The 26,765-nt window shown below is 62.8% G+C and overlaps 1 protein-coding gene across 11 annotated transcripts in view; it reads left to right on the forward strand.

Moving 5' to 3' along the window:
- The window catches only part of JPH3 (junctophilin 3), a 161,610-nt gene that overhangs the window by 129,775 nt on the left and 5,070 nt on the right, over positions 1-26,765 (forward strand). For all 11 annotated transcript variants that reach the window (XM_053906735.1, XM_053906738.1, XM_053906734.1 and 8 more), the window contains one exon: positions 26,317-26,441. In XM_053906735.1, coding sequence (XP_053762710.1) covers positions 26,317-26,441 — 125 coding nt within the window. The remainder of the gene's footprint in view (positions 1-26,316; positions 26,442-26,765) is intronic.

The raw sequence follows: 26,765 nt of genomic DNA on the forward strand, positions 1-26,765 counted from the left end.
GGGGCAGGACACTGAAACTGCTCGGGACCCGGACCCCTTCCTGCACTCCGGTGCCACCCAAGCACCCCGGACGTCGTGAGCATGCCAGGGAGGCAAGAGGACCTCTGTTCTCATCTCCCCTTAGTGTCTCTGGCTCCCACACTCTCCTCCTTGGAGCCCCTAGCCCTGGGCCCCCAGTGGGTGTAGATGTTAGAGCCCCAGCTCTGCCCCCTTGTGGCCGGCGAGAGGCCGTGCCTACAGATAGGGCTCCCAGAGCCTCGGATGGGAGGTCCACATGCTGTGACCCCTTTACCCCATTGCTGGGGTGCTCGGCCCCTCATTTTCTCTGCTGTGGGGGAGGCATCACCCTCAGGTCCCAGGGCACATGGGACCTGCCCTTGGCTTGGGCAGAGTCCTCCCTTCCTCTCAGCTTTGAAAGCTGCCTTGAATAGGAATTTTCCTAGGGTGACAAGGAAAGTTAAAAGGAAGCCATTTCCCTCCCTGCCCTGTTGGCCCTGGGTCCAGCGTGGCCGTGCAGGGCTGGCTTGCGGCCCACGGACCCGACCCCTTCTTCCCAAGGGCGCGGCGGTCCCTGTGGCTGGGGTGGCACAAGCCACACGTTCCCGGAGCAGGAGCCAGAATGAAATGACCCACCCCCCACCCCCACCCCAGGCCCTTGGCTTCACCAGATGCCCATGGCAACCCGGAGAGCCAGTGTTGAGGATCAAAGGCCCTGAGGTCCTTGTCCCCACCTGGAAGGGAGCCACTGCCAATTAGGAACACTTCTTCATTTAAAAACTTCACGGTAAAACACACGTGACCTGCGCTTTTCCACCAGAACGACTTTCAGGTGGACGGTCAGGGGCTGTGAGTACGCTCGGAGCGTTGTGTAACCCGCACCACCGTCTCCGTCCCGGCTCCTCTGCCCGGACTGCAGCTCTGTGTCCGTGAAACCGTGGCCCCCGGCCCCCCGTCTGCTTTCTCCTCCAGGGGCCTCATATAAGTGGAGTCCTACGGGTGTATCCCGTCGTGACGGCTGGTTTCACCGGGCACGGTGTCCTACACGTCTGTCGGTGTTAGGGGGGCGGGGGCACTTCCCTTTCATGGCTGAGCGGCCCCCCGTTGTGCTCGTGGACCCCGTTTTGTCCACCTGCCAGCGGGCACGCCGCTTGCATCTACCTTCTGGCCGCTGTGGTGAACGTGGGCGTGTCTTTTATGCAGGCTTTGTATCGTGGAAGATCTCAATTAGGTGCAAAAGTGGAGGGAAGAGTCTGTGACACCGTGGACCGCTCACCTGGCTTGAGCCACTGGGAGCTCCTGACTCCTCTTGTCCGCTTGAACCCTGACCCACCCCCCCCTCCCCCAGGATTACTTTTGGAGCGAATTCCAGGCCTCCTAAAACCTTGTCTGTAAAGATAAAAGTAATCGGGCGTGCCTGGGTGGCTCAGTCGGTTAGGCATCCGACTCTCTTTTTGGTTACTTATTTTGAGAGAGAGAGTGCGAGCAGGGGAGGGGCAGAGAGAATCCCAACCAGTTGAACCACCCAGGCACCCAGGCGTCCAGCTCTTGACTTTGGCTCAGGTCATGATTCCCAGGGTCATGTGATCAAGCCCCAAGTTGGGCTCTGTGCTCACAGCGTGGAGGCTGCTTGGGATTCTCTCTCTGCCCCTCCCCTGCTCACACTCGCTCTCAATAAACATTTAAGAAGATAAAAATAATTAGAAATCTAAGCTTAATATCCTCCCATCTGAAAAAATAGCACCAATGTCTAATAGCCTTAAAAATCCAGCCAAGCCCTCATACTACCTCGCTTTTTCATTAGTTATTTGAATCCTGATTGAAGCTCATACACCGCTCCAGCTGTGGTCACCGGTTGATCTCCCTCCCGGGTCTCGTGTCCGCGACAGGCTCCCTCCTGGCAGCGTGTTTATTTGGGCAAACCAAGTTCTGGAGAATTTCCCAAAGTTGGGGTTTTGCTGAGCGCATCCAGGGTGGGCTTGACCTGTTCCTCTGTCCCGTGGATTTGCTGGAATGGGTAGACCAGGAGGCCTCACCGGATACCCATGCTGTTTGCTTCTTTCCGTGAGAACGCTCCCCAGGTGGACGTGCTCCGAGGACAGCGGGCACAGAAGGGCCGTCGTGTCTCGGTGAGGTCGGGGGTCGGTTGTGGCCGCCGTCTGCCCCGTTTCAGGGGCACCTGGTTAAGCTGAAGTCCATCCTGGTGCCGGCCCAGCCCTCGGGGAGGCTGCCGGGGGCTCTCGAGGCCGCTGGCCGGTCCCCCAGGGCACCGGAGGGAGGAGGCCCCTCCGTGCACCGGCTCATCTCCAGGCGGGCCGCGACCGCCGGTCCCTCTGGAGCCCTGCGTTGTTTGGATGGAGCCGGGCCCAGCCAGCCCCGCACGGCGGCAGAGTCCACATGCTGTGACCCGGGCAGGCAGAGGAGGGGGCCGTGCTGGTGGGTGGGACCCTGTGCCCGGGGCTCTGGAGCAAGTCCCCCGGCCAGCACTGCTTTTCTTCAGTCTATCTCAGACCAGTCCGTGGGCCTCCAGCCTGTTCTGATGCTACGGTTTCCTGGCTCCCAGGTTTGACACGGTGACCTACGGGGCCAGGCCCCACGGCAAGGTCTGTGGGGCCCGCTCCTCTCCAAGGGGCCGAGCGCCTGCTGCTGACACTCTGGGAAGAGGCGGGTTTCGGGGACCAGAGAGCTCAGGCAGTCGGGGTCCAGCCCCACCGGGCATTTTCAGGTTGTCAGCCTGGCCGCCAAATGCCCACGGAGGTCCAGAATGACCGGGAGATTAGCTGGAAACCACGGTGGCGGCCTGTCTCGGGGGTCTGGGACCTGAGTGGGGGATGGGCCCAGCTGCGTGGGAGGTCTGTGCTGGTGCGGAGGGGGGATGACCGCCACCTCTGCTGGGAGAGCTCACCTGCACGTCGTCACTGCCTCCCATCTGGTCGTCTCTGCAGTCTGCAGATGGGGCATCAGCTGTAAGAGGAGGAGTCTGCTCTCCGGGAAAAGGGCCAGGCTTTCCACCCAAACGCAGCCCCCCTTGAATTTTGGCCTCGGATCCTACCACCCCCTGGCGGACGTCCTGCACTGGTGCCCCACCACCCTCTGGGCAGCCTTTCCCTCCGCACATTCTGTTCCTTCCTGGAATGCCCTTCCTTCAGCCCAGTGAGCTCCTCTACAACCCTCGAGACACAGCTCAGATGCACCTCTCTGAATTCAACCCCGACCCTGAGGAGGGAGTCGGCCGCTCCCTTTCTGTGAGCCCTCTGTGTTGGCATGTGTCTTGAGGCGCGAGAGTTTTTAACCGGTTGGGACTGTGAGCCCCCTGAAGTCAGGACTTTGCTTCTCCATGCGGCAGGGACAGGAAGGAAGCAATTCTTATGCCGCTGACCGCATGTGAGGAGCAAGCATAGTGGGCCGCAGGGCCAGAGCCTCCGTTTCCTCCTCTGTATGTCAGGCACCACTCCTGGGGCAGCAGAACGGGACAGGAGGATGTTCGTGGAATGCTCAGCACGTCCCTGCCACCGGGAAGCCCTCGGGGATCGCACTAGTCAGCATCGCGGTTTTCACCGTGGGATCCTGTAGGCTGGTGTGAACCTGAATCAAACCCAACAGTTCTCCAGCCAGCCAGGCTCTGGGTCCCATCTCTGCACGCAGATGCTGTTCCCGTGGGTTCTGACCGCTGCTCCGCCCAGCCCCAGGGTGACCACGCATGATCGCTGCTCACCTGGCAAAGACTGGCGGTAGATTCCCGCCGAGTCCGGAAAGCCTCGTCCCCACAGACAAGTGGCTCTTTGTTGCAAGCACCTGGAGGGTGTGTCTGGTGGGTTGCTGGCGGTCACCTCGGCCGGGGCCGGTGTCAGCCGTGAGCCTCGGGGCTCCAAGGGGTGGTGCTCTGGGCTAGATGGGACTCGGTCACTTGTGGTGGCCCTGCTCTGCCTTCTCCTGGAAGATCTTGTGGGGGGGGGGGGAACCTCGGTTGGCAGCTGTCCTGTCACACAGAGGCCACCAGACTGGCTCCTGCTCGGGCCCTCGCAGAGGAACTTTGCCGCTGAGGCTCCGTCTCCCTGTGGGCTGGGCACCCTCCGCTTCTGTTTGATTTTTCATTTCCTCTTTTGCCTGCGTCAGAACCTTCTGGGTGCCGGGGAAAGTATTTAACGGCCTAGCACTGGCCAGGGTCCGGGGTCCACACTCCGCTGGGCTCGCCTCCTAGGAGGCGAGGTTAAGTGCAGGCACCGCCTTCCCTGAGCGCCTGGGGGCTGTGCTGGCCCCGTCCCCGCAAGGCAGTGTGGCCCGCTTGGTCTTGCCCACCTGCCCCACGTCGTTCCTCCCTCGGCCGCTGAGGCTGCCTGTGCGTGAGGCTGTGTCTCGGGGCCTGGCGCGACCCTGGCACTGGGCAGGTGCTCAGCTAATACTTAGCACATGATGAGCAAGGGCCGGACAGCGAGCGTGACTTCCCGAAGTCACAGACCCTCCTGATGGGCCGGGCTGGGATTTGAACCCCGCGCACAGAGCACCCGGGGGGAGAATTCTGTGTTCTCTGCCTTCGGGAAGAGCCCAAGGTGTTTGGACAGGGATCCTGTCTCTGTCTCCACCTGGGGAATTCTGACAGGGCCGAGGGGGCCGTTCTTCCCAAACCTCATCCTACCTCATGCTGCCTGTTTGGGGGTCTGGACCTGAACCCCAAACCGCCATCGGCAGGCGGGTCTGGAGCTTCGTGTCTGCTCCCTGCTGTGGCCCCGGGTTCCTGCCCTTCTGGCTGAGCACCTGTTACCTGGTCAGCCGGCGGCTTGGCCGGGAGACAACAGGATCTCTGTCACTGTGACCTGTGTCAACACGGCGGCGCCTACGGCCAAGGCCTGAGGCGGCCCGCCCTGCGTCTGGAGTGGCTTCTCGGGGGCTGCTGGCCGCCATCTACAACCGGTGTGGCTGCCCAGGGCCCTGGGTTGAGGAAATTTGGAGGCCAGGTCGGGGCTCGGTGGAGGGGCCCCGATTGACAGGAGTCAGTATGTGGGGGGTGTGGGGGGGGAGTGTATGTGTCTCCACTTGGCTGTCGGTGGGGGGGGGGTTCAGGGCAGATCTCTCTAGAGCGAGCTCCCCTCTCTGGCCCTCGGTGCCTGTGGCGGTGGTGTCCAAAGTCCAGTGTCGTAGCATATACGTGGTGTGAATTTTACCCCGTGCGGCTCTCCTCGAGGCCCCCCGATCCTGCGGGGATGCTCCCGAAGCAGGACGGCCGGGACCCGCCGTAGTTCTGGGCCCCCTTCCTTGAGGACACGGCAGCCACGCCACGTTCTGTTCCTGCCGAAAGGGAGCCGGGCTCCTCGTTCTCGCCAATGCTAGTTTTCCATCTCTGACGACGGCCGTCCTTCTGGGTGAGCACTGGTGGTTTGCGGCTCTCTGTTAAATCTCGGCTTCCGGTCTGGGTAGGAGCCCCACCGGGGGCCCGGCCTCCTCACCTGCCCAGGCCCTGCTGGGGCCCCCGTCCTGCCCCACGCGCTCCCCTCCGCCACGGCCACCGTCAGGTTCCCGAGAGGCGGACTCCGTGCTTCCCGCCCGCGAGAGGCCGGGCCCCACAGCTCTGGCAGTCCTCCCACCACCCTGCCCGCTGGGGCGCTCTGGCTGGGCGTCCCCCCTGGAGGCCCCGTTTTCCCTACCTTCCCTGAAGTCCCAGCACCGCTCCATCCGGACCCCTGGAGGTCTGTGGACACCCGTAAGGGTAGGTCAGGTCTCGGACAGTGCTGTGTTCCGGCCGTGGGGGTAGAGGGTAAGCGTCCCCCTTCTAGGCTGCCCTCTCTGCTTAGAGGGAGAAGGCTTCCGGGGCCTCCAGGAGATAGGAGGGAGCTCAGGCCCTGGGGCTCCACTCACCGCTCTGGGATAGTGCCATCGCCTATCTGAGCCTCAGTTTCCCAGTCTGTAGAGGAGCTCACGACGGACCCACCCCCAGGCTGTGGTAGAGGCCGGAGACGGTGGCTGTCTGGTTAGTGTCATATTCCCCCCCCCCCCCCCCCCAAGGCAGGGCTCCCGGAGCCTGTACAGGGCGGTGGGCCTTTCCCCGAGTACATGCTGCAGTGTCCCCGCAGGCGGGCGGCTGGGCGTCTGCGGGGAGGGTGGACCGCGCAGCCGGAGCAGAGGCAGAGCTAGGGGCGCCCGAGACTCCCTCCCAGACTCTGTGCCAGAGGTGGCCAGGCTGATCAGGCCTGCTCTCCCCTCGTGCCCAGGACCCCCGAGGGTCTGTGATGTCAGCTTGTCCTCGGGCAGAACCGGGCACTGTGGCCCCCACCGCTGTCCCATGGTGCCTGGTGGCCAGGCGGGTCGGGACCGGTCCACACTCTGGTCCTCACGACAGCCCTCCCCTCGGAGAGGAAGCCGCACCCTCCCGGCCGGTCTCCGGCCCGGGCACCTCTTCCCAGACACGAAGCGCTCACGCCTCCCGTCACCTCCCTGAACCACGCGGTCCTGGTCTTTTTTTTTTTAATGTTTATTTTGGACAGAACAAGCTGGGGGAGGGGCAGAGAGAGAGGGAGACACAGAACCCGAAGCGGGTTCCAGGCTCCGAGCCGTCGGCACAGACCCCGACGCGGGGCTCGAACTCACGGACCGTGAGATCATGACGTGAGCCGAAGTCGGACGCCCAACCGACGGAGCCGCCCAGGCCCCCCCTGTGAGCTCAGTGTCCTAAAAGCACACTCTTGCCGTTCTGGAGGTCTGAAGCCTGGCTCAGGTGTGAGCAGGACCGGTTCCTTCCGGAGGCTCCGGGGAGCAACCGCTCCTTGCCCTGGGCTCGTGGCCCCTCGGCCATCACCGCAGCACAGCTGGTCGCCAGCATGCCCACCAACCTCTGTCCCGACTCCTGCTCTGACCTCCTGCCTCCGATGAGAACCTTGTGGAGTCACGGGGTCCCCCTGGAGAGTCCAGAACGTTCTCCCCACCTCAAGATCCCAGACTAAATCCCCTCTGCGGAGATCCTTGGGCTGAGGGGATGTTCACGGCTTCCAGGGCTTAGGGCGTGGAAGTCTTGGGGCCATTACTCTGCTGTCCACACCGTTTTCTGGGCCTGCCGTCTGGACCCGTGGGGGACAGGATCCTCGCTGGAGGGAGTGAGGCCTTGGCCCCGAGTGTGGACTGGCTTTCTGGGAATCAGGCTGGGGGGTGCCCCTGTTTGGGGGCAGCTGTGGTGAGGGCTGGGTGTCTGGGGGCCTGAAGGCCGAGGAGAGAGTGCCCCTCGCCCCCCGAATGCCCAGCCCACCAGGGGTCACGACCAGCTCGGCTGGGAGGAGGTCACTGGCCTCAGTGAAATGTGTTTTCCCGACCGGGCGCTCTGGTCCCGCAGCTTCAGCAGCGGAAGCCTCCGCGTTCGTGCCGCCAGGGGAGTCAGGCCGCGGGAAGAGGCGTTTACCCGGCGCCACGGAGTCGCACCCCCAGTCAGGCTGTGACCGGGCTGGGGTCACGTGTGCGAGCACAGTGCGGGCCTGGCTCTCTGGTATGATTTGTAAGTCGCGTTTCCAGATAACCGGAGCTGACTTCATATATCGAGAACCATCCCTCGGGGGGCCCACGGGGCCCGTCTGCCACCCCCCACTAAGCTTCCCCGTGGCACTGGGACAGCACAGCCATCGAGGCAGGGGCGCCATGGGCAGCACCTGGCCCGGGAGGTGCCCCGTGGACCTTTGAGGACCCTGTGACCTGGCAGGCCCATCATTTCTGTCAGTGGCAGACTGGGTCCCCATGAAACAGAAAGGAGGATTTTATTCCCTGCCGCCTGATTTTACCAGGGTCGTGTCTGACTTCTTGGGACCATCAGTGAGCAGGCTTGGGTTATGGCTGTTTTTAGTGGAGTCAGACACCGGTCTCCTGTGTCTGACTCTTCTGTTTGGGGTGTTTTGGGTCAGGGTCCTGTGAGGTGCATGAATGGAGAGCAGTGGAAAGTGAGCCTCGACCCCTCCACGGCCAGCCCCGGGTCAGGGCTCCGAGTCCGCGGAGACTCGCTGAGGGTTTTGGGGTCAGGAGTGGCTGGATGGTCCTCCCCCACTTGTCCCTAAATAAAAAAGCTGCTCAGACCCTTATCATCTGCCACCCAAGGGACCCTCTAGAACCGCCCTCACGGCAGCCCCGGGACCCACAATGGCTCGGCTGCCGGCAGGGGTGAGGGCAGGCCTGTGCAGACTCTGGGCCCCACCTCAGGCACTGCCAGCCTCCCGGCCCAGCGCTCAGCAGCCTTGCTGTCACGCTGTGCTGCTGGGAACAAAGGGGACAATTAGGTGAGGTGTGATCCTGTCTGCGGACCAGGTGATGGGACAGTTTCAAGGTGGCTCTTGTGCCACAGCTTTGTTAGAGATTAGGGGGCAGTTTGCATGTCAATTGTGTGTTTTACACACGATTTCATCTGCCAGGAGCACGGGGTGAACGGACAGGGTGCACCCCGAGCTGGAGAGCCTCCCTCCCCCCAGCACCCGCCACGCCGCCCGCCCAGGGCCGCGTTCATCGTGATCCTTAGGCGTGTGACCGTGGAACGTACTAGAAACCGACTAGTCTTTTTTTTATTTTATTTATTTATTTTTTTTTTTTAATTTTTTTTTTCAACGTTTTTTATTTATTTTTGGGACAGAGAGAGACAGAGCATGAACGGGGGAGGGGCAGAGAGAGAGGGAGACACAGAATCTGAAACAGGCTCCAGGCTCCGAGCCATCAGCCCAGAGCCTGACGCGGGGCTCGAACTCACAGACCGCGAGATCGTGACCTGGCTGAAGTCGGACGCTTAACCGACTGCGCCACCCAGGCGCCCCAAAAACCGACTAGTCTTATCAGGCTCCTGTCTGTACGTGTCCCTCACGGTGTTGGAGTTTTGTGCCCCAACTCTGTTTCCCCCACAAGCCCCACGGGTTTTGCCGTGGGAGCTCGCACGGCACGGTGATCTTTAGGGACGCGTGTGCTGTGTCCTTGCACTGATTGTGCTGTGTTTACGCCAGGGGACCCCCTTGTTTTCAGGAAATGCTGAAGAATTTAAAGCCTGAAGGTAATCTCTCCCCGGCCCTGGACCCCACCTCTCTCCCCAGCCTGAAGGTGGCTGGGGCGCAGCAGGGAGTGGGGGCAGGTGAAGGCGCAGGGGCCCAGGTCACTGCCGGGGTCCCCGGTGCCTGGGGAGGAGAGTGCCCCGAACGGGCTTTGGGCAATCTGGGCAGAGACCCCACACCTCCTGGCATCTCCCGGGGTCCCGTCTCTCCTGACTTCTCTTCTCCAGATCTGCTCTCTCACTTAAAATGTGTAGCAATTAAACATCTTTACCGGTATTTAAACTTCCTGAAAACAAGTCCTTGTGCTCCCGGGCATGGTGGTGACGACAGGAGGGACGGCCCTGGCAGGTGTGTGCCGGCAGGCCCCGTGCCCGCCCCGCATAGGCCCGTGACCACCCTCAGCACCTGCTCGTGGGGCCTTGTGCCCCCCCACCACCCCGTCCTGGCCGTGAGGCACCTGACAGTCCGCTGATGGTCGTCCTGGCCACGTGTAATGCTTGTCCTGTCGCAGCTGCTCACGTGTATGACCCTCTCATCCCATCACTGACCTCCTCAGACCAGGAGATAGACACGTGGGTGCACAGCCAAGGCCAGGCTGGGTCCCCTCCCACTTCGGGGCCCAGGTGTCTGGCTTGGTGCCCCCCCCCACCCTCCCAAAGGCACAGTGAAGAGCAAACCAGCACATTCTTGTGAAGGGAGGGGCGGAGACTGGTCCCCGCAGCCGTGGTCAGAGACGCCCCGGCCCCCGCTGCTGGACGGTCCTATGTCCCAAGGGCCACCTAGTGGGTGGATGGCTGTCCCTGAGTGAGCAGGACAGAAGGGACTGCAGTCCTCAAGCCCAGGGCTGGCCACACGCCCTTACTCCTGTCAGGCCAGCGAGATGGGAGTTGTGGTCCGTTGCACATGGGGGGACACTGGTCCTTGTGACTCTGTCCTTCGCACTGAAGTCGGATCATGTTGTCGACTCCTGACCCCGGGCGGCCGCCTGCCATCCCGCGGTGTTGGTGCACAGCTGGCGAAGACAAACCAGGACGCCCAGGTGTGTGGGACTTGCACACAAACCATCATTTTTACGTATTTAAAAAAAAATTTTTTTTAACGTTTATTGTTTCTTGGAAGACAGAGTGCAAGCAGGGGAGGGAAAGAGAGAGAGAGAGAGGGAGTTACAGAATCTGAAGCAGGCTCCCGGCTCCGAGCTGTCAGCACAGAGCCCGACGCGGGGCTCGAACCCACGAAGTGCGAGATCATGACCTCAGCTGAAGTCGGGCGCCCAACCGACTGAGCCCCCCAGGTGCCCCATAAACAATCATTTTTAAAGTGAGCGTGCCCTGTGGTGATCCTCACCCGGCTGTCCCAGTGACCCTGGGAGGCAGGCGGCTCTGTGTTCCCATTCTACGGGTGGGGAAACTGAGGCGAGGAGGATCGTGGCCCTCAGAGGCTCGGCTGGGATTGGGCCCGGGTGGTCTGGCTGCAGCCCGCGTGTGCCCCCTGACGGGCTGTGTGTCCCTGTCACCTCTGTCACGTCCAGTGCCGCCAAGCACCGTGGGCTCACGCTGTCTCCGGCTGCCACACCCTCCTCTGTGCCTCCTTCCCCTTGGTCTCTCTTCTGGGGACACTCCTGATGGCACCTGGAGCCTGCCCCGTAGTCCAGGATGGTCTTCTACCCAGCACCCCTAATGTAATCATGTCTGCAACGACCCCCTTCCCAAATAGTCACGTTCCCAGGTTTTGGGCGCTGGGACAGGGACATAACCTTTTTGGAGTCGCCACTCATCCCACTGCGGGGCCCCAGGTCAGCCGCTGGGCAGTGGCAGGATGAGAAGGTCACATCTGATCTCAAATCCCTCCGTTTGCTGTCTGCCTGTCCCCCCAACCCCAGAAAGAAGGCAGAGTGGCCCCCCAGGCTGAAGTCGGGGGTGTGCGGGTCCCTCCTCCGATCTCTGGAGGCCTGGGGCAGATGGGGGGCACAGGACGGGCTCGCGGGCAGGGCCTGGCATCAGGAGACCTGGTTTTGGTTCTCGACGGTGACGGCTGAGGGGTCTCGGAGCCTCAAAGATGAAGAGGTTAGGCCCCGGTCCCCAGAGTCCCCTTGAGCAGGTGTGCACGCTTTCCGTCGAGAACGGGACGGCACGCCTCTCGGGCTTTGCTGGCTCTAGGGCCTCTGTCACACAGCCGCCTCTTTTCTGCAGCCCCTTAAAATACAGAGCCCAGACTGCTCCCTCCAGGCCTTGGGCTCCATTTGCCCCCTGGGCCGTAGCGGCCGGCTGGCCTGGTCCGTAAGTGTGGTTTCCAGGCTCCGTCCCTCTGGTCTCGGGGTTGTCCTGTCTTGGACTGTGCACCTGACACCAGAGCACCCTGGCCACCTCTGACCTTTGCTCCCTGCCCTCTTCTCCTGCTGCGCTTCCTCCGGGAAGTCCTCCCGGTGTCCCCACCCCCGACGTGCTGCTTCTGGCGCCTGAACGCTGCTCTCGGAAGCTGGGCCTTCCGCCCCTCGCTGCAGATCCTGCTGGAAGAGAGGGCTGGGGCCAGGGATTGCGGGGCACAGGGTGCCCCCAACGTGTGGCCCGACATCCCTCAGGGCAGACGGCTCCCTCCTCTGTAAAGCTGGGGGTGGGGGCACCGCCTGCCGTGTGTCTGGGGCACTGCTGTTGACTGGGGTCCGGGTGACGCTCACCTGTCAGGCCCCGTCTTCTCCCTCTGCCACGAAGCAAGGCCCCCGGCCGCTTGGCCGGATGGTCGGTCTCCGAGGGGTCCTTTCGTGGCCCGGCCGTCACGCGCTCACCGCTGCCGACCGCGGCTGGGCTCCAGAGGCCACCCCCCTCCCTCCTCCACCTTGAGGCTGGGACCCCAGCCACCGAGCCCGCGCTCCTCCCGCCGGCTGCCTGCACCTGCCTAGACCTGGTCTCTGGGGAGCTGCAGGCACTTGACAAACACGTCGTTAATCCCGTCCGGGTCCCGTGAGGTTACCTCCTGCCTTCGGAGGCCTGCACACCAGCGCTGAAACCTCTCCCAGCTTCCTGGGGGAGGACTTCAGGGAACCCGGGCCACTCCCGGCGTCTCGTGCCAGGTCGAGTGGGGCGGGTGGGCGGGTGACCCGTTTGGGACCCGGGATGCCCACCTGCCGGGAGGGGTGGACGGGTGAGGTCGATGTCCTCCTCGCCTGACTCGGGAGGGGCTGAACAAAGGGGGACTTGGGTCCCTTGGGGCTAACGCTGGTGCCCTGACACGTGCTCTATCATCGTGGGGAAGGGCGGCCCCCTGGCTCAGACCCGCACTGTCTCAGTCTCTCCCCTCGGGCGGGTCGTGGGACGTCCGGTGCCTCGGTGTCCTTTTCGGTAAAGCGGGGTGGTCCCGCTGCAGCCTGTGGCCCGGGGGCGAAGGCTCTGGGTGGGCTCGGAGAGGAGAGGAGGCCGGGCTGTAGCCAGAACAGCAGCGGCCCACACCGCCAGGGCCTGTCCGCAGGGCTGTGTGCACGCTCCCTGGATCCCCGCGGTTTCGGGGCTCTGGGCCCAGAGAGGCTGGAGTGTCCGGCTGCACGGGGAGCCCAGCCACCTGCCTGGGAGCTGCCGCGGGGCCAGCTCACGTGCCTGCCTCCAGAACACGTCTGCCCTTCCGGGGCTGCAGACGCGGCGGGTCGGTAGCGAGCCGGGCCCACCCCTGCAGCCCCTGGCTGCTGGAAGGCCCTGACGGAGACTGGCCTCCCTCCCTCCCTCCCGCAGAAAGGAGGGCAGGCCCTGAGGAGGGGTCTGGACGGGCACGGGTGGGCGGCTGTTGCGGGATAGCCGGCAGCAGGGGCGGTGGCCTGGGGGGAAAGTTCTGGAAAGATGGCACCTTTGCCTCTCTGTTCCGGAACTGAGATCCTGGGAGAAGCAGGCTAACGGGGAAGCTCTGGGGGGCAGAGGTGAGAGCACAGGGCACGGCCCCGACTGGCATCCCTGCTGCCAAGGGTCCCCTAGGGCCTGGCCTGACTTCATTTGTTCTGCAAACACACGCTCGTTGATTCTGCCTGTGAACACTGCTGTGCAGGCACCAGGACCCAAGTGGGGGGGGCACAGGCGAGCGTCTGCCCGCCCCCGCCAGGAGGCGCCTGGCCTTGGCTTATGCTGTCGTCTCCTCCTTTCCACGCACTGACCTTCCTTCCGGTGGCCCCGTGCACCTGCGCTGCCTGCCGCTGGTCGGGAACGCGGTTCCGACGGCCTGCGGGTAGGAGGCGTTTCTGGAAAACTGCAGAAGGGTTCTGATCTGTCAGTTCAACAAATGCCCGTGCCGCGGCCTGCCCCGTGCCAGCCACCGTTCTGGGTGCAGGGGACGACGGTCCACGGTCTCGTGGAGCTCACGCGCTGACCAGGAATACAAACTGAGCTCGAAGTCCCCGTGGCTCTGGGAGCTTCTCAGCAGGGTGGAGAGTGGGAGGGGACCAGGCCAGGAGGACCTTGCCAGGAGAGCCATTTGGTCAGAGATTGAGGGGCCGGTGGGATTTAATCGGGGCTCTCCCTGAGTCAGGCAGCATAACGGTCACCAGAGCGTCAAGGCGGTATCCGGGACAGGTTTTATGGGACGGCGGACGGCGCGGTCACCCTGCCCCACACCCAGGAGGGCCCCGCACTGGGGGATCCGGGGCTCAGCGTGGCCGTCTCGCAGTTCCCAACCCCAGCCGTCACGACACGTAAGTGTGGTCTCGACTCCCGTGGGACGGGCGCTCAGCTGCCAGCCCCTGGCCTCTCCGGCCCCTGGCATCCTCGTCCTCCACGACGGTGACCAGGTTGTACTGGTGAGGGAGCTCCCGTTCCATCATTACCTGCTGCCCCAGTGGGGGCCTGGGGGGCGCGGCTGCTCAGGGCCACCCTGAGCCGAGGGGCTTATAGCACATCTGGTGGGCCACGTGGCAGGAGCCCCTTGTTTGGCCCCATCGGACGGTGGCAGATCAGCACACGGAGAGTTGCCCGCCCGGTGGCCTGCCCGCTGGCGGGAGGGGCAGACTGACCGCCAGGCCCACCTCTCACCTGCGCTGGGTCTCCTGCTGGTGACGGCTGATGCGTCCTCTGCTTTGCTGCCCCGTTGACGTCATCCCGGGGGGAACCGTGCTGGGCCCCTGCCCGGTGCTGCCCTGCTGCGCTTTCTGGAGCGTGTGCCCGTCCTCTCCTCTCCGACCCGCCGAGGCCAGCGGTCCTAGGCCCGGTCCGGACGGGTTCCTTTCCTAACTGAACGCGGCGGGGTTCTTCCAAAGAGGAGGTTTCAGGCAGGACGTCGAGTCGGCAAACCACAGAGGACGTGGACGTGAGCTTCCCCAGCTGGCCTTTAGGTAAATGTGTGTGTCCCATGGTGGGGGGTCTCCCCAGCCCAGCCTTTTGTGCCCGAGGAAGATCACACCCACCACTTGGCTCTCCCCGGGGTCAGGATGTGCCGGGGCCTCTGCCTGGCTCCTTCCCCTCCCCCACATACCGCTGCCCCGTCCCCGGCCGGTGCGCCCGCCCGCGGGTGGAGGTGCGGCACCCAAATTAGCCCTCTTTCCACTTGCTCAATGGGTGTGTAGGCTACTCGCAGGGTGGCGGTTTGCCTGCTATTCCTGGCGCGTGGGGGCTTGGGTGTGGGGTGAGGGAGGAGAAGAGGGGGCGCTCCGTCTAAACATAGACCGCGGCAGGGAGGGGTGGCGGAGAGAAGGGCAAGATGATGTTGGAAAATCAGCTCCTTGAGAAAGCGGGTGCCTGAGGAGAGGAGCCTGCGGGTTGCCATGGCAACTGGGATGAGCCCCCTCCCCCCCCCCCAGCAAGAAGGCTGGGCCCGATGGGCCTGTTCTCTGGGCTTCCAGCCGCGGACGGTCAGTGCGCCCGCTGTGCCCCCAGGCCGGACTTGCCTGCGGGAGCCTCGGTTTTCTCACCTGTGAAATGGGGTCGGCGGTGGCAGCCTGCCAGTTTCTTTGTAAACTCCCACAAATTAACGAGGAAGCACCCCGCCTTGCTCCGAATAACCAGAACGCGAATTAAAACAATGCGGTGTTTCACCTGTCCGCTTGGGAAAGATTTCTTAAAAATCGACGATCTGCCTAAAATTAGCACAGATGTGTGGAAGCAGGCAGTCTGGAAGCGTGTCCTGGAAGGTGGATTTGCGTGTGAAATACCCAACCTGCAGAGATGCCATCAGACCGCGTCGATCGGCAGGGGCGGGCTCGATTTATTTCGGCACAAAACCCGCTAAAGAGAACAAGAGAGCTCTGTGTTTGCTGGTGTGGAACAGTCTCCAGGATACAGTGTTGGGTTAAAAAACAAAACAAAACAAAACAAAACAAAAAAACCAACAACGAAAAGGCAAGAGGCAGAACCGAGTGGTGTGCAAACGCGTGCGTTCGGAGTTTCTGACGCGTGTGACCGTGTGAAGGTTGCTGTTTGGCCATTTGGCACGCTGTTACGCAGGCACTAAAAGCCATGAGAAATACCTTCGTAAACTTGTAAGCAGGTGTCCGTGACATATTAGTGGCAAAAACAACTAACGGGAGAAAACAGAGTATGCCCTCGTTTATATTTCGAAAATAAGGCACGGGTGCTTTTAAGTACAAGGACAGTGAGCCGCCGAAGAACATACCGGAAGTCAGAGTGGCTACCTGTGGGACGTGAGTAGATGGGGACGCTTGAAACCTGCGATCCTCAGGCCTGCTTCCACACCGCCCGCTCCCTCCGGACTTCGCCTCCTTGTTTCTGACCTGCGAAGCCTCCCCTGCCCCTGGGCCTTTGCACCTGCTGTTCCTTCATCCTGGAACTCTTGCCCTGGCCGCCCCCCCCACCCCGTCACCTGCAGCTCGGAGATGCCCGTGTCCACCCCAGAATGCTGTTGCCGCCTGCCGCTCTGAGGTTCTGTCCAGGAGGCCAGTCGTCGCCATCAAAAGTGCTCCCTCCTCAGGGCAGGGCCCACCCGGTGCTTTGAGTCCCTGGTGCCAGCCTGTGGTCGTTGAGGTCACCAGACCTGCTCGCCCTGGTCAGGGGGGAGGCTGGTGGCCTGTGGGGGGCACTTGTGGCCTGGGGTGTGTCTGTATTCCTTCTGTCTTAGCCGTTCCGGGAGGGTGGCTTTCTAGAGTTCTGTTTTCATAGCAAAGAGTTTCTTTTACTCCAACGGGAGCTCCCTAATGCAAGTTGAGAGGCGGCCTGGGTGCTGTGGGGGAGCGGGGAGCGGGCGTCACCGGGTCCTGCCCTCCCGCGCACATCGTGTCCCCACCTGCCAGCTCAGCCCTCTTGTCCTCAGCTCCTGCCCAAGAGACGTACTTTCAACACCGCAATGAAAACAGCTTGGGGAGCCGGGGCGTGAGCTTGCTTCTAAGGGCAGAATCGTGAAACCAGCTAATGGGGCTGGTGGCATCGAAGACCGCTGGGCTGTCCCCTCCGGGCAGCGGAGCGTGGTGGTGTACAAGCTGTATCTTGTTAGTGCTACAAAACCCACAAAATGCCCGCTAACAAGAACCACCAGGCTATGCGCCGTTTTCCTGATCCTCTGGAGAGATCCTTCGAGGATGCTTATTCTGTCCCTTCTTACGGATGAGGGAAACTGAGGTCAAGAAGCCGGGGCACTGGGGGCGTACGGCGGGGTCAGGACCACTTCCTGGGGTGAACCTGGCCTGGGTTGGAAATTCACGAAGGGCAGAGCGCTCACGCCCTGTAGCAGGTGGGACGGCGGGCCTCAGACTGTATACACCCTTATTTGGAATAAAGGAACGTGACTGCGGCTGTATAAGGATCGCCAGATGAGGTCATCCTAGATGATGTGGGCCCTGAACGCAGTGACAGGTGTCCTTAGGGAGAGACGGGAAGGCCAGGGAGAATGGAAGCCAAGATGGGAGTGGCGTGTCTGTGTACAAGGACCCAGCAACACCGGAGCCCCCCAGCAGCCCTGCGGCACCGCGGTTCTGACTTCGGGCCCCCAGAGCTGGGAGAGAACACTGCTGTTCTCCCCAGGACATTGACACGGCCCCCAGCCCACCCATCCCCGCGCGGGGCAGGGTCTCAGTGTCAGGCAAAGGCCACTCCTGACCCCAGGTCTCCTCAGCCCCGTCCCCAGACCGCCGGCAGCCGGAGCGCTGGCGGCTGGACGTCCGTCTCCGACAACACTCCTTGACCCCCGTTGGTGTCTGTCTGGCTGCCTTTGTGAGTCAGCCTTGCTCGACCCGGCTGGTGCACCGGGCACCATTTCCTTCATTAGTTTGCATTTTTCTCTTCGAGGATCTTTTTAATAGGAAAAAAAAAAAAATGGGGGTAGGGAGAGATGTGGCAGAAGAGAAGCCCGCTGTTGTGGCTTGATCTAGAACGTTCTCTGGCTTTGCAGGCTGCTCCAGTATCTGACCAGGTGACATCTGCTTTGCAGAGACCCCGGCGGGGTTCAGGCTCCACAGAGACCTCCCCCTGCCCCAGATCCTGGCTCTGGCGGAAAACCCCCTTAAAATAACTGCAGCGAGGGGGGCTTTGCTTTCAGGTTATACCATCTGGCTCCGAGTTCGTGTTTGACTTGAGTAGCTCTTAAAAATCCCGCCGATCCCCCGCCCTGCTGGCACACCTGAGAACTCCCAGCCTGTCTGCTGGGCTTCAGGGCTGGTGGCCCACATGGTCCAGTGACACAGCACGTGTGACAAATGGTGGACCGCCAGTGCCCAGGGTGGCATGTTTCCTGTGGGGCGCAGGGCTGGGGGCCCTGGCTCAGGCTCCCAGCTCCCAGAAGAGCCCCAGGGCTGTGTTTGGCAGCCCCGGACAGAGCGCCTGCCCCTGCCCCCCGACAGGTGGCTCCTCCCCCAGGGAAGGAGGGACCTCTGTGTTGGACGAGGGGACTCAGGCTGCTATAAATCAAATTAGCCTGATGACTTCCCTCCACCCTGTGTGTTCCTGCAGGCGCGGCCCCCCCACACTGGGCACCTGCCTTCCATACACTGCCCTGCTGTGCCCGCTGCACCCCCTCACCCCCCGGCCCCAGAGGCAGGTCCCCGGACCTACCAGGGCTTATCGGCAGCACCTTGACAGTGTATTCTGTCTCAGGGAAGCTCCCCCGCCTTCTAGGTTTGAGGGAACACCGGCCCCTCATGTGCCCCCTGCTGGCAGCCTAATGGGGACTGAGGTAACAGCAGGGAGCGCTGGGTCAGCCTTGCTGACTCCGCGGGGCTGGGGGGGGGCCTAAGGGTTTGTCTCCAAGTGATGCCGATGCTCCAGGTCCCGGGACCCCGCTGCGGGCAGCACGGATGAGTGCTGGCCTCCGGCTGGTGTGTCCCATCCTGGCGGGGGCCGGGCACAGGCAGGGCGAGCGGTTCCTTTAGACGGGCGTCTACGGTGCGTTTGGGACTGCCAGACGTGCCAGGTTCCCCGCAAGCTTCTGCTGGGGAGGAAACACATACCCGCACACCCAGGGAAGGCACCTAGTTCTCAGCTTGTCCGAGGACTCTGATGGCTGGTCGGGGTGGCCGAACACAGGGTTCCCAGACTGTGGCCAGAAGCCCCTGGGCAGAGTGCAGTCCGGGGACTGCTGGGAGATGCCTGCCCTGGGTGGGGGGAGCAGCCCCGGCCTGAATACTAATTTGCTTTCGAGGTTGCCCATGTGGTTCCTATAATCAGCCTTGGGTTTACGCCAGGAAGGGACGTTCCACTGTAGATGGGAGGGACCCCACGCGAGGACCCAGGACCGCCACAACCCGGGGCCCCTCTGACCGAAGCAGCTTGCTCCTATGTCTTTCATGTTTATTTTGAGAGAGAGCACCAGCAGGGGAGGGGCAGAGAGCTCAGAGCAGGCTCCACAGTCACCCGGAGCGCGATTGGGGGGGGGGGGGGCTCGTTCCATCTCACGAACCTGAGATCGTGACCTGAGCCCAGGTCGAGAGGCAGACGCTCCAATGGATGAGCCACCCAGGCACCCCCTCCCTGCCAGCCCTTTGGGTGGGCCTGGCCCCTGGTAGCGGGGGTCAGCTCTGTGCCTAGAGGGTCCACGGGCCCCGGCACAATTCTGAGGGCAGCAGGGAAGGGGGCTGGGAGAGGGAGCAGGGCTGACTCGAAGCTATAGCCCCCTCCCTGCAGCTGGGTGGGGCTGCCGTCCAGGGCTCCCTGCTGCTTTACTGCTGGGGTCTCCGCGGTTCCCCGTGGGGAAGCTGGGGTCTGCCGGGGCTTGGGGACAGAGGCAGGGGGTCAGGCCCTGAGCCCAGGCCTGTAACCCACACCCAGGACTCCCGGTGCTGGTCTCTGGGGAGGCCCCATCTTCCCGGCACCCCTGACTGACCGTGGATGGAGTCCTGGTCTCCAGGGCAGCTTGGCCTTTCCCGAGCTGGGTTCCTGTGATTCTGCAGGTTGGTGGGGCCTGAGAACCCGCGTTTCTAACCAGCTCCCGGTGGTGCCGTGGCTGCTCTCACTTGAAAACGCTCAAGCCAGCCAAGCCCCCGGGCGGTGGTGGGGCACGGGCACACGCGGGGTGCCCTGAGCACCGGCTCCTGCCCCTCCCCGGATGGAACGTGGGGTGGGGGGAGCTGCGCGGAGCGGGGCCTTCTGGGAGGGAGGTGTATCCTCGGCCGTGGGAGGGGCCTCCTCACCGCTGGGTGGACGACCCAGTGGTCTGGGCCGGAAGGCAGCTCCCGGCAGGTTAGTGGCCGTAGACACAGGATAATGGCACCAGCGTGCCCCCCGGGAAGTAATGGTTCTGTAAGTGTCCACGCCTACACCTGGCTTTGACCTGCCAGCGCCCGCTCGCGGCTCTGCCAGGGCCCCACGCGGGGCGGGCTGCACACAGGTTCTGCTCCACGACCCGGGCAGAGCGAAGGCGTCTCCTGCCACCGGGCCACGGGCCGAACGGTGACCCGCACACACGTGAGCTGTGGAGCGTGCGTGGCCCGGACCCTGAACCTGAGCTGGGTGCCCGTGTGGCGCAGGACCCTGATCACGGGAGGGGGTGACTGCTGACGGGGGCGGGGGTTCTTGGGGGAGTGGAGATGTTCCAGAACCGGTGGTGGTGGCCACATAGCCCTCTGAATGCGCTACAGGCCCCAGGTCGTAAGAGGGTGAGCTGTGTGCTACAAGAAACCGGGGGCAGGTGACAGTTACGGCGTCCAGATGCCATCTCCACGTGAGCTGTCCGGGTCGCCTCTGGGGGGTCGGGGGTCCGCCTCGCAGATTGCTGGGAAGGAAGGCTGTGTAAGCTCGAGGGCAAGGCCAGTGTCCTCTCTGTCCACAGGCTGTGGGGGTATCACGCACGTGGACACCCCCAGTGGGAGGGGAAGGTGTGGCACGGGGCAGGTGCCCTAGTGTCGCAGAGGTGTCCTCTGCACTGAGGCCAGGCTCCCCACGATTGCCCTGAGGCTTTTTTTGGGGGGGGGGGGTCACTGGAGAGGAGGGACTGGGTAGCCCGGCAGCCTGCCTTCCTAAATGTGCCCAAAGCGTGTCTCCACTTGTGAAAGACGCTCCTTCACGTGGCCCAAGACCGCGTCTTGCACTTTGAGCTACAGCCCTAAGCGGCGCCCCTGGGCTGCGCCCCTGGCCCGAAGCAGTGTCCTGGGGCTGCCCTGACAAAGGATCATAAGCAGGAGCCTCTAAACGACAGGAATGTGCCCTCTGCCAGCTGGAGTCCAAATCCCGGTGCCACGGGGCCACGTTCCCTCGGAAGGCTCCAGGGGAGGGTCCTTCCCGCCTCTTCCAGCGTCTGGTGGCCCCACCCCTCCATCTCTGCCCCCCGTGGCTGCCTCCACTGTGTCTGTGTCCCCTCGACTTGTAAGGACACCAGTCATGGGATTTAGGCCCTCCCACAACTAAGTACTGAACTAAGTACATCTCAAAGACCCCACTCCCAGATAAAGTCAAGGTCCCAGGTCCCAGACGGATGTGAATTTGAGGGCGGGGGATGCTGTTCATCCCCTACAAAGCCCTTTCCAAAGCAGATGTCCCGGGAAGGTGGTGGCCTGAGTCACTTATCAGAGACTCCTGGCACCTTTCTGAGCTAGAAGAGAACTTGTATCATCAGGCCAGACCAGTGAAGCATGTGAAAGCCCAGACCTCTGTGCCTCAGTTTCCTCATCTGCCACAGATGTGAAAACAAGTCCTCTGTGGAAGATCCCTGACCCCAGGCCAGGGTGTCTGCCAGGTGGGAACAAACCAAGGGCTGGTGAAGGGGGAGTCCCTCCCGCACGGGGCCCCTCGGCCCACCTGTGCATGCTCAGCAAGGACCCTCCCTGGGTGCCCCTTGGTCCCAACAGAGACCCTCAGTTACCAGCACTGGTGACAGCTGGGTACCCAGCAGCTATGTCCCACGGGGACCTAAGCGCTGAGGCCTATGTTTCGAGTAGACCTGCCCTCGGGTATCCAGGAACGGGGTGCTGTGAAGATGGGCAAATTCTGATTTGGGTGGGAGGGTCTGGCGAGGCTGGAGACCTGAGGGCAGGGGAGCTGATCACAGGGTGACACAGGCCCACCTCTTCGGGTCTGGGGTGGCACTGGGGCGGGAGGCCCCCGTTCCAGGGTGTGGGAGGGGGCCACTGTCTGTGGGGTCTGGATCGGGTGCAAGGGCCCAGAAGATGGGGGGCCGTCCGGGAGGGCTGGATGTGGAAGGCAGACAGGGGTGCGGACTGTGGTCGGGGGGCAGCTGGAGGGCTCTAGCCTTAGGCGCGGTGGTCCTGAGCTGGGACCAGCAACGTCCCAGCTTACAAACCCTCCGAGGCCGACACTCTAGGGCAGTCAGGCTGTCTGGCTGTGTCACGCCTCACAAAGGACCAATGTCCCAATACGGTCACATTCGCAGGTTGTGGACGGACGGGGGTGGGGGCGGGAAGCCAGTCCAGTCCAGGCACTAGCGGTGGAACTGGTTGGGCGGTGGGGACGGGCACGGGCTGGTCCCCCTACGTCATGTCATCGTCCTCTGCCGCCTTGTCTTAAGCAGCCCCCGAGGCTGCCTACCCCGCGTCCCCCCTGCCCCCATGTCCCTCCTGCACTGCCTATCCCGTGTCCCGTCTGCGCGGTCTGCCCCACGCCCTTCCTGTGCGGTCAACGCGAGGTGGTGTCGCGCACTGGGAGGGGACCCCGCTTCCTTCCTGCCTGCTCTCCAGGTCCCTGCCCTGCTTGTGTGGGTGGGGGCCTGGGGCGTCACTCTCACTACTCCCCCTGAGACAGACTGGCCAGCCCAGCCCCGAGGGTCACAGGGAAGATCGAGCCTCATGATGCGCTGGGAGGTCTTCTCTATTAAATGCGCTCACTCTTCTCGATTCGATTTTATTTTAGGGCTGGCATGGCTGATTCTTTTTCTATATGTGTGAACGTATATATGTAAATACACGTACAGTGTTGGTGAGTTAACGTTTGTGGTATTTTTACTAAGCGGAGAGGTGGAAACCAAACAGTGGCCCCTCCAGGGCTGCCGTGTGCTGGGCCGGGGACGCAACGTGTCCTCCTCTCCGGGAGTGTGCCCACCACGGCAGGGTCAGAGGTGTTGGGGGCGAGGCCCTGTCCACAGGGTCACGGGGGCCGCACCCCACCATGCTGGCCTGGAGGTCGGGCGTCCACGGGGCAGTCTGAAAGCAGTGACAGGCTCTCACCGTCCACTGGGGCTCAGGCCACAGGAGTGAGGCGTGGACGCTGCCCCAGATGGTGTGTCCACCGGCCCTGCCTGGAGGCACACTGGTCTCACCGGGAGGTGGGGAGGGGGGTGACTTGACTTCCCAAGGTCTGGGACAGGAACGGAAGAGAGCAACAGTCTTGTTGGCTTTTCAGACAAGCCCCCTCCCCCCCCGGCCTGGGAGAGGCTGCCGTGGCCAGGCCGCATGTCCATTGGGGACACAGGACCCGAGGTGGTGGCACCCACGTTTACATGCGCGGCGCCGGGGCACGTGTGTGTAGAAACGCTTACAAACAATGCCCCGTTAGCCCGACTCTTGGGGGTATTTAAGTGGAGTCCTTCGAGCAGGATGCCTGTATGATCACACATGCACGCTGCTCCTCGGAATGAGGGGCCCCCAAACTCGCTGCTTTAAGCAACACAAAACCTCACTCTTGTTTTCCTGCGACCTCAGCGTGTGAGCCGCCTCGTCCAATCCATCAGGCTGTGCTTGGCTGTAGCTCCGAAGGCTCTAACCTCTCCTTCTCAACAACCATCTGTAGCTGCCCATTACCTCCTGTGGCCTTTCCTCTAGTGGCCACACTCGGTAACCCGTTTCTGTTGGGTGGCTGGTCCCATCTGTTGCTCCAGAGCTGTGTGGGCTCCACGACCACCCACATGTGTCTGGTCGGCAACAGTAACTGTTAGGAACGGAGAGTAGCAGGTCGGAGAAGACGTTCCCACGTTCTCGGGGAGGAGTCTGGGCAGGGGGTGTGTGCCTGCCCTAAGGTCCAAGTCCAACTTGGAGGAAGAGGAAGAGCTACTGTGGAACAGCACGGAGCACCGTTCCAGACTCTTGCTGCTGGTCTTTGGGTCCTTCCAGCCCCTTCTGGTTGTTTGGCCGAACTCTTTGTGGGGCCCCAGCGGCCTAAACCTGTGAGGCCGAGAAACTTCTTCCAGGTCCCAAGCCTGGCCCTTGCCGAGCCACGGGTTTTTGTGTGACGTGTGCCCCAGATGGCATCCTTGCGGTTCCCTGCTTGCCTTGGCCTCCAGGGAGCTCAAGCCCTCAGGTACATACTGTGTGCTACTCTCAGCTCAGCTGCTCTTTGTTCGGGCTCCTTGTGCCCAAACCTATCTGTCGGCCTTTTACTAGAAGCCACCAGGGGCCAGGCCCGGTGAGCAGTATCACGGTCCTTGGGACTGCAGCCATGAATAGGCCCGGCCACTGTCCTCAGTCTTTCCAAACTTCACTGTGCCTCCCGGTGGGCCTGGGAGCCCCTGTGCCCCCTCACATGACTGTCTCTGGGGATCGGTTTACAGGCCCTGTAACATACTCCCTTTTCAGCATTCTGTCACACGGGTGGCAGCCTGCTGTGCACCCGAGGGCCAGGCCTTCCCAGACTTGTTGCACGAGGGTGTCTGAGAGGCGAGGGTGGTCGTCGCCTGCTCGGGTCCCACGATTCACGCTCCTTTGCCGGACGATGACCCCAGGTCCCAGGATAAGGGCCACACCCAGTGTCGCATGCAGCAGCCACAAGCCGTCAGGCCCTGAGACCATGGCGGGTGCTTTGTCCACACCAGCAGGTGGCTCAGAACTGCCCACGCTGGGGCAAGGGGGGCGGGAGTGACAGAAGGGCCGTGCCTGTGCTCCATGTGACAGGCATGGACCCCTCTGTGACGGACGCGTCCTGGAGCCAGGCAGAAATGGATACACAGCTCGGTGAACACAGTGGCCCAGCTGTGCACTTGTGTTTCATCATGTGAACTTCAGTTAAAATACACAACAGTCAGCTGGGTGGGGAGCCCCCAGAGCAGGTCCACCCGGTGAGGGGGAAGTGGTGTGGTGGGTACCTCGGGCTGTGGGGAGGGGGTGACGGATGATGAAGGACATGGGGTCTCGGGGTGCTGAAGGTGTCCTAAAAATGACCGTAAAGACGCTGAAAACCACTGCATCGTCGGTCTTACACGGGTGAACGGTATGGTTGGAGTCACAGCTTAATGAAATGGTCATATCCCAGAGCAGCCCGTGGAACATTCTGTGGAAAAGCTGTATCCTTTCCCCAGAGCCAGGCTCAGGGGCTGCTCTGCTTCCGGGGCGGGGGGGCGTCGAGAACACTCCATCGGCAAGGGCACCTCTTTTTCCCGGGGCCGGGCCTCCTCTCTCCGTCTGTGTTGAGGCGCCTGTCCTCTGTTTCGGGGGACACGGGGGCCCATGTGAAGGCCCCATGTCAGGGTTGCTGGGCAGCGTGTGGCAGAAACGGCTTCTCTGGGGCTTCTGGAAGCCCCCGGCATGTGGGGCACACACAGGTCCCCAGGTAGCAGTGATCGTTTGTTAACTCATCTGTTACTGATAACAGGCTGCCTGTCCCGGGGACAGGCCACGGTGTGTTGGTTTCTCTGGGGTTGGGAAGCAGTGCCCCGGAGCCAGGACACGAGGCAGGTGAGACGCGTGGACCCCTGGTGTCATCCTGCCCTGTTTTACGAGGGAAGAGGGTCTCCTTTGGGATCGGCCGCCGAGACCCCGTGGAGGCCTGCGTCAGAGCCCCTGGGACGGCTGGGCGGGAAGGTGCTGCTCACAGCTACAAGGCGCTGTCCTCAAGCTCAGCTGCGGGCCCGTCACCGCACCTGCAACCACGCTGGGCTGTGGCGTCGTCCGGTGTGGGCTGGCAGCACGTGTGTGCGCGTGGGAGGTTCACGCACCTGGGTACGAACCCCCTTTGCTGGGGTCCCCGCGTCAGGCCTGTGCGTAGGGGCTGAAATCAGTGCTGCCTGAGTCCGTTTGACTCCCCGGGCAATACAGCTCCTCCACAGAAGGGCCGTGCCCGTGCTCCACGTGACGGTCACCCCCAAGTTTAGAGCTGATGGGAGCTGAGCCTCCCCTCTGGGCAGAGCCTGTGGGAAAGCAGCTCTCTCTCAGCAGCTGGAAACCATGATTCATACAGACGTAGAGAAGTTTCTCACACTCTCGGATCTGGTCTCTTCCACACACAGAGGGCTAGTGACTGCACTTCCAGAAGGTGCCAGAGGATGGCTGGGTCGATGGGCTGCGGCGACTGCCCAGGGTCAGGGTGGCCCCGGGGCCTGCCACGGTACACCCAGCCTCGGCTCCCCGGGGCTCCCCCCTCAGAGCCCAGAAGGTGCTGGTGATGGGAAGAGGGAGGCCAGGTGCACGCAGGGCCGGGCGGTGGGGCAGCTGCGTGTGGGGGCTTCTCCGGCGGCTGCCAGGTTGGTGCTGTCTTGGGAGGCAGGTCTGGCTCTGACGCGGTCTCTAGAACGGCCAGCCGGTGCCCTCCCTGGGCCTGGAGCCTTCCCCTGGGGAAGGGGAAGGTGTGCTTTGTTCTTTCTGCCCTCGGACCTGCTCCTGCCGGCCGCTTGGCCCTGCCCCCGAGCCCGGCCAGCCAGTCGCTCAGCCCACACGTGTGGCTGGGCACAACTCTCCCCCGATTCCTTCCCGGGCAGCCCAGCATTTGCCAAGCTGCTGCTACTCTCTGGAGGCCCAGAGCCGAGTCGGCTGTGCGCTCGGGCCCCTATCTAGGCTGTGGACACGACGCAGGGGAGGAGGGGAGCTTCCCGCAGCAGGTCCCGGGGCTTACACAGGCTGACCGCTGCTTCAGGCCAGGCCCTGCCCTCGCCGGGATGTGCTCTGTGCCCGAAGGCGCCGGCAGGCACTCAGGCCCGGCCACGCGGGGGGGGCAGTGTTTGCTGAGTGAACGAACGAATACATGAGATTGGAGGCCACGGCCCTCCCCGTCTTGCTTCTGGAGCCCTTACCGCCCTCCCTGCCTCTCCCTGCCAGGACGTCGCACTCCCGGGCCAAGGCTGAGGCCGCCCTCACCGCAGCGCAGAAGGCCCAGGAGGAGGCGCGCGTCGCCAGGATCACTGCCAAAGAGTTCTCCCCTTCCTTCCAGCACCGGGAAAACGGTGAGTGAGGGTCCCCCGAGGGACATAGGTGTGGGGCCGTGGCACACGCCTCAGACTTGCCGGTCAGGGTGTGAGGCTTCTGCACGTTCTGCCTCCACGTCTCAGTGCGCTACTGATGCCTTCCCCGGAGGTCACCGTCTGCCTGTTCTCCCTGCCCTTCCCACTCCTGTTGTTCTAGAACTTTCTTCTGGAACCTACTCGGTCCGACCAGGTGGCTGCTAGGAAGGTAGGAGCGTTGCTAGGGCAGTTGAGGAAGTAGGGCTTCAGTATTAACGAGCTGTGAACTGCCCCGTGTGACCAGTGGGGGCAGGTCGAGGTGGACGG

This window comes from Panthera pardus, unplaced genomic scaffold, assembly GCF_024362965.1.
Source record: "Panthera pardus isolate Hobbes unplaced genomic scaffold, ASM2436296v1 HiC_scaffold_19, whole genome shotgun sequence".
NCBI lineage: Eukaryota > Metazoa > Chordata > Mammalia > Carnivora > Felidae > Panthera > Panthera pardus.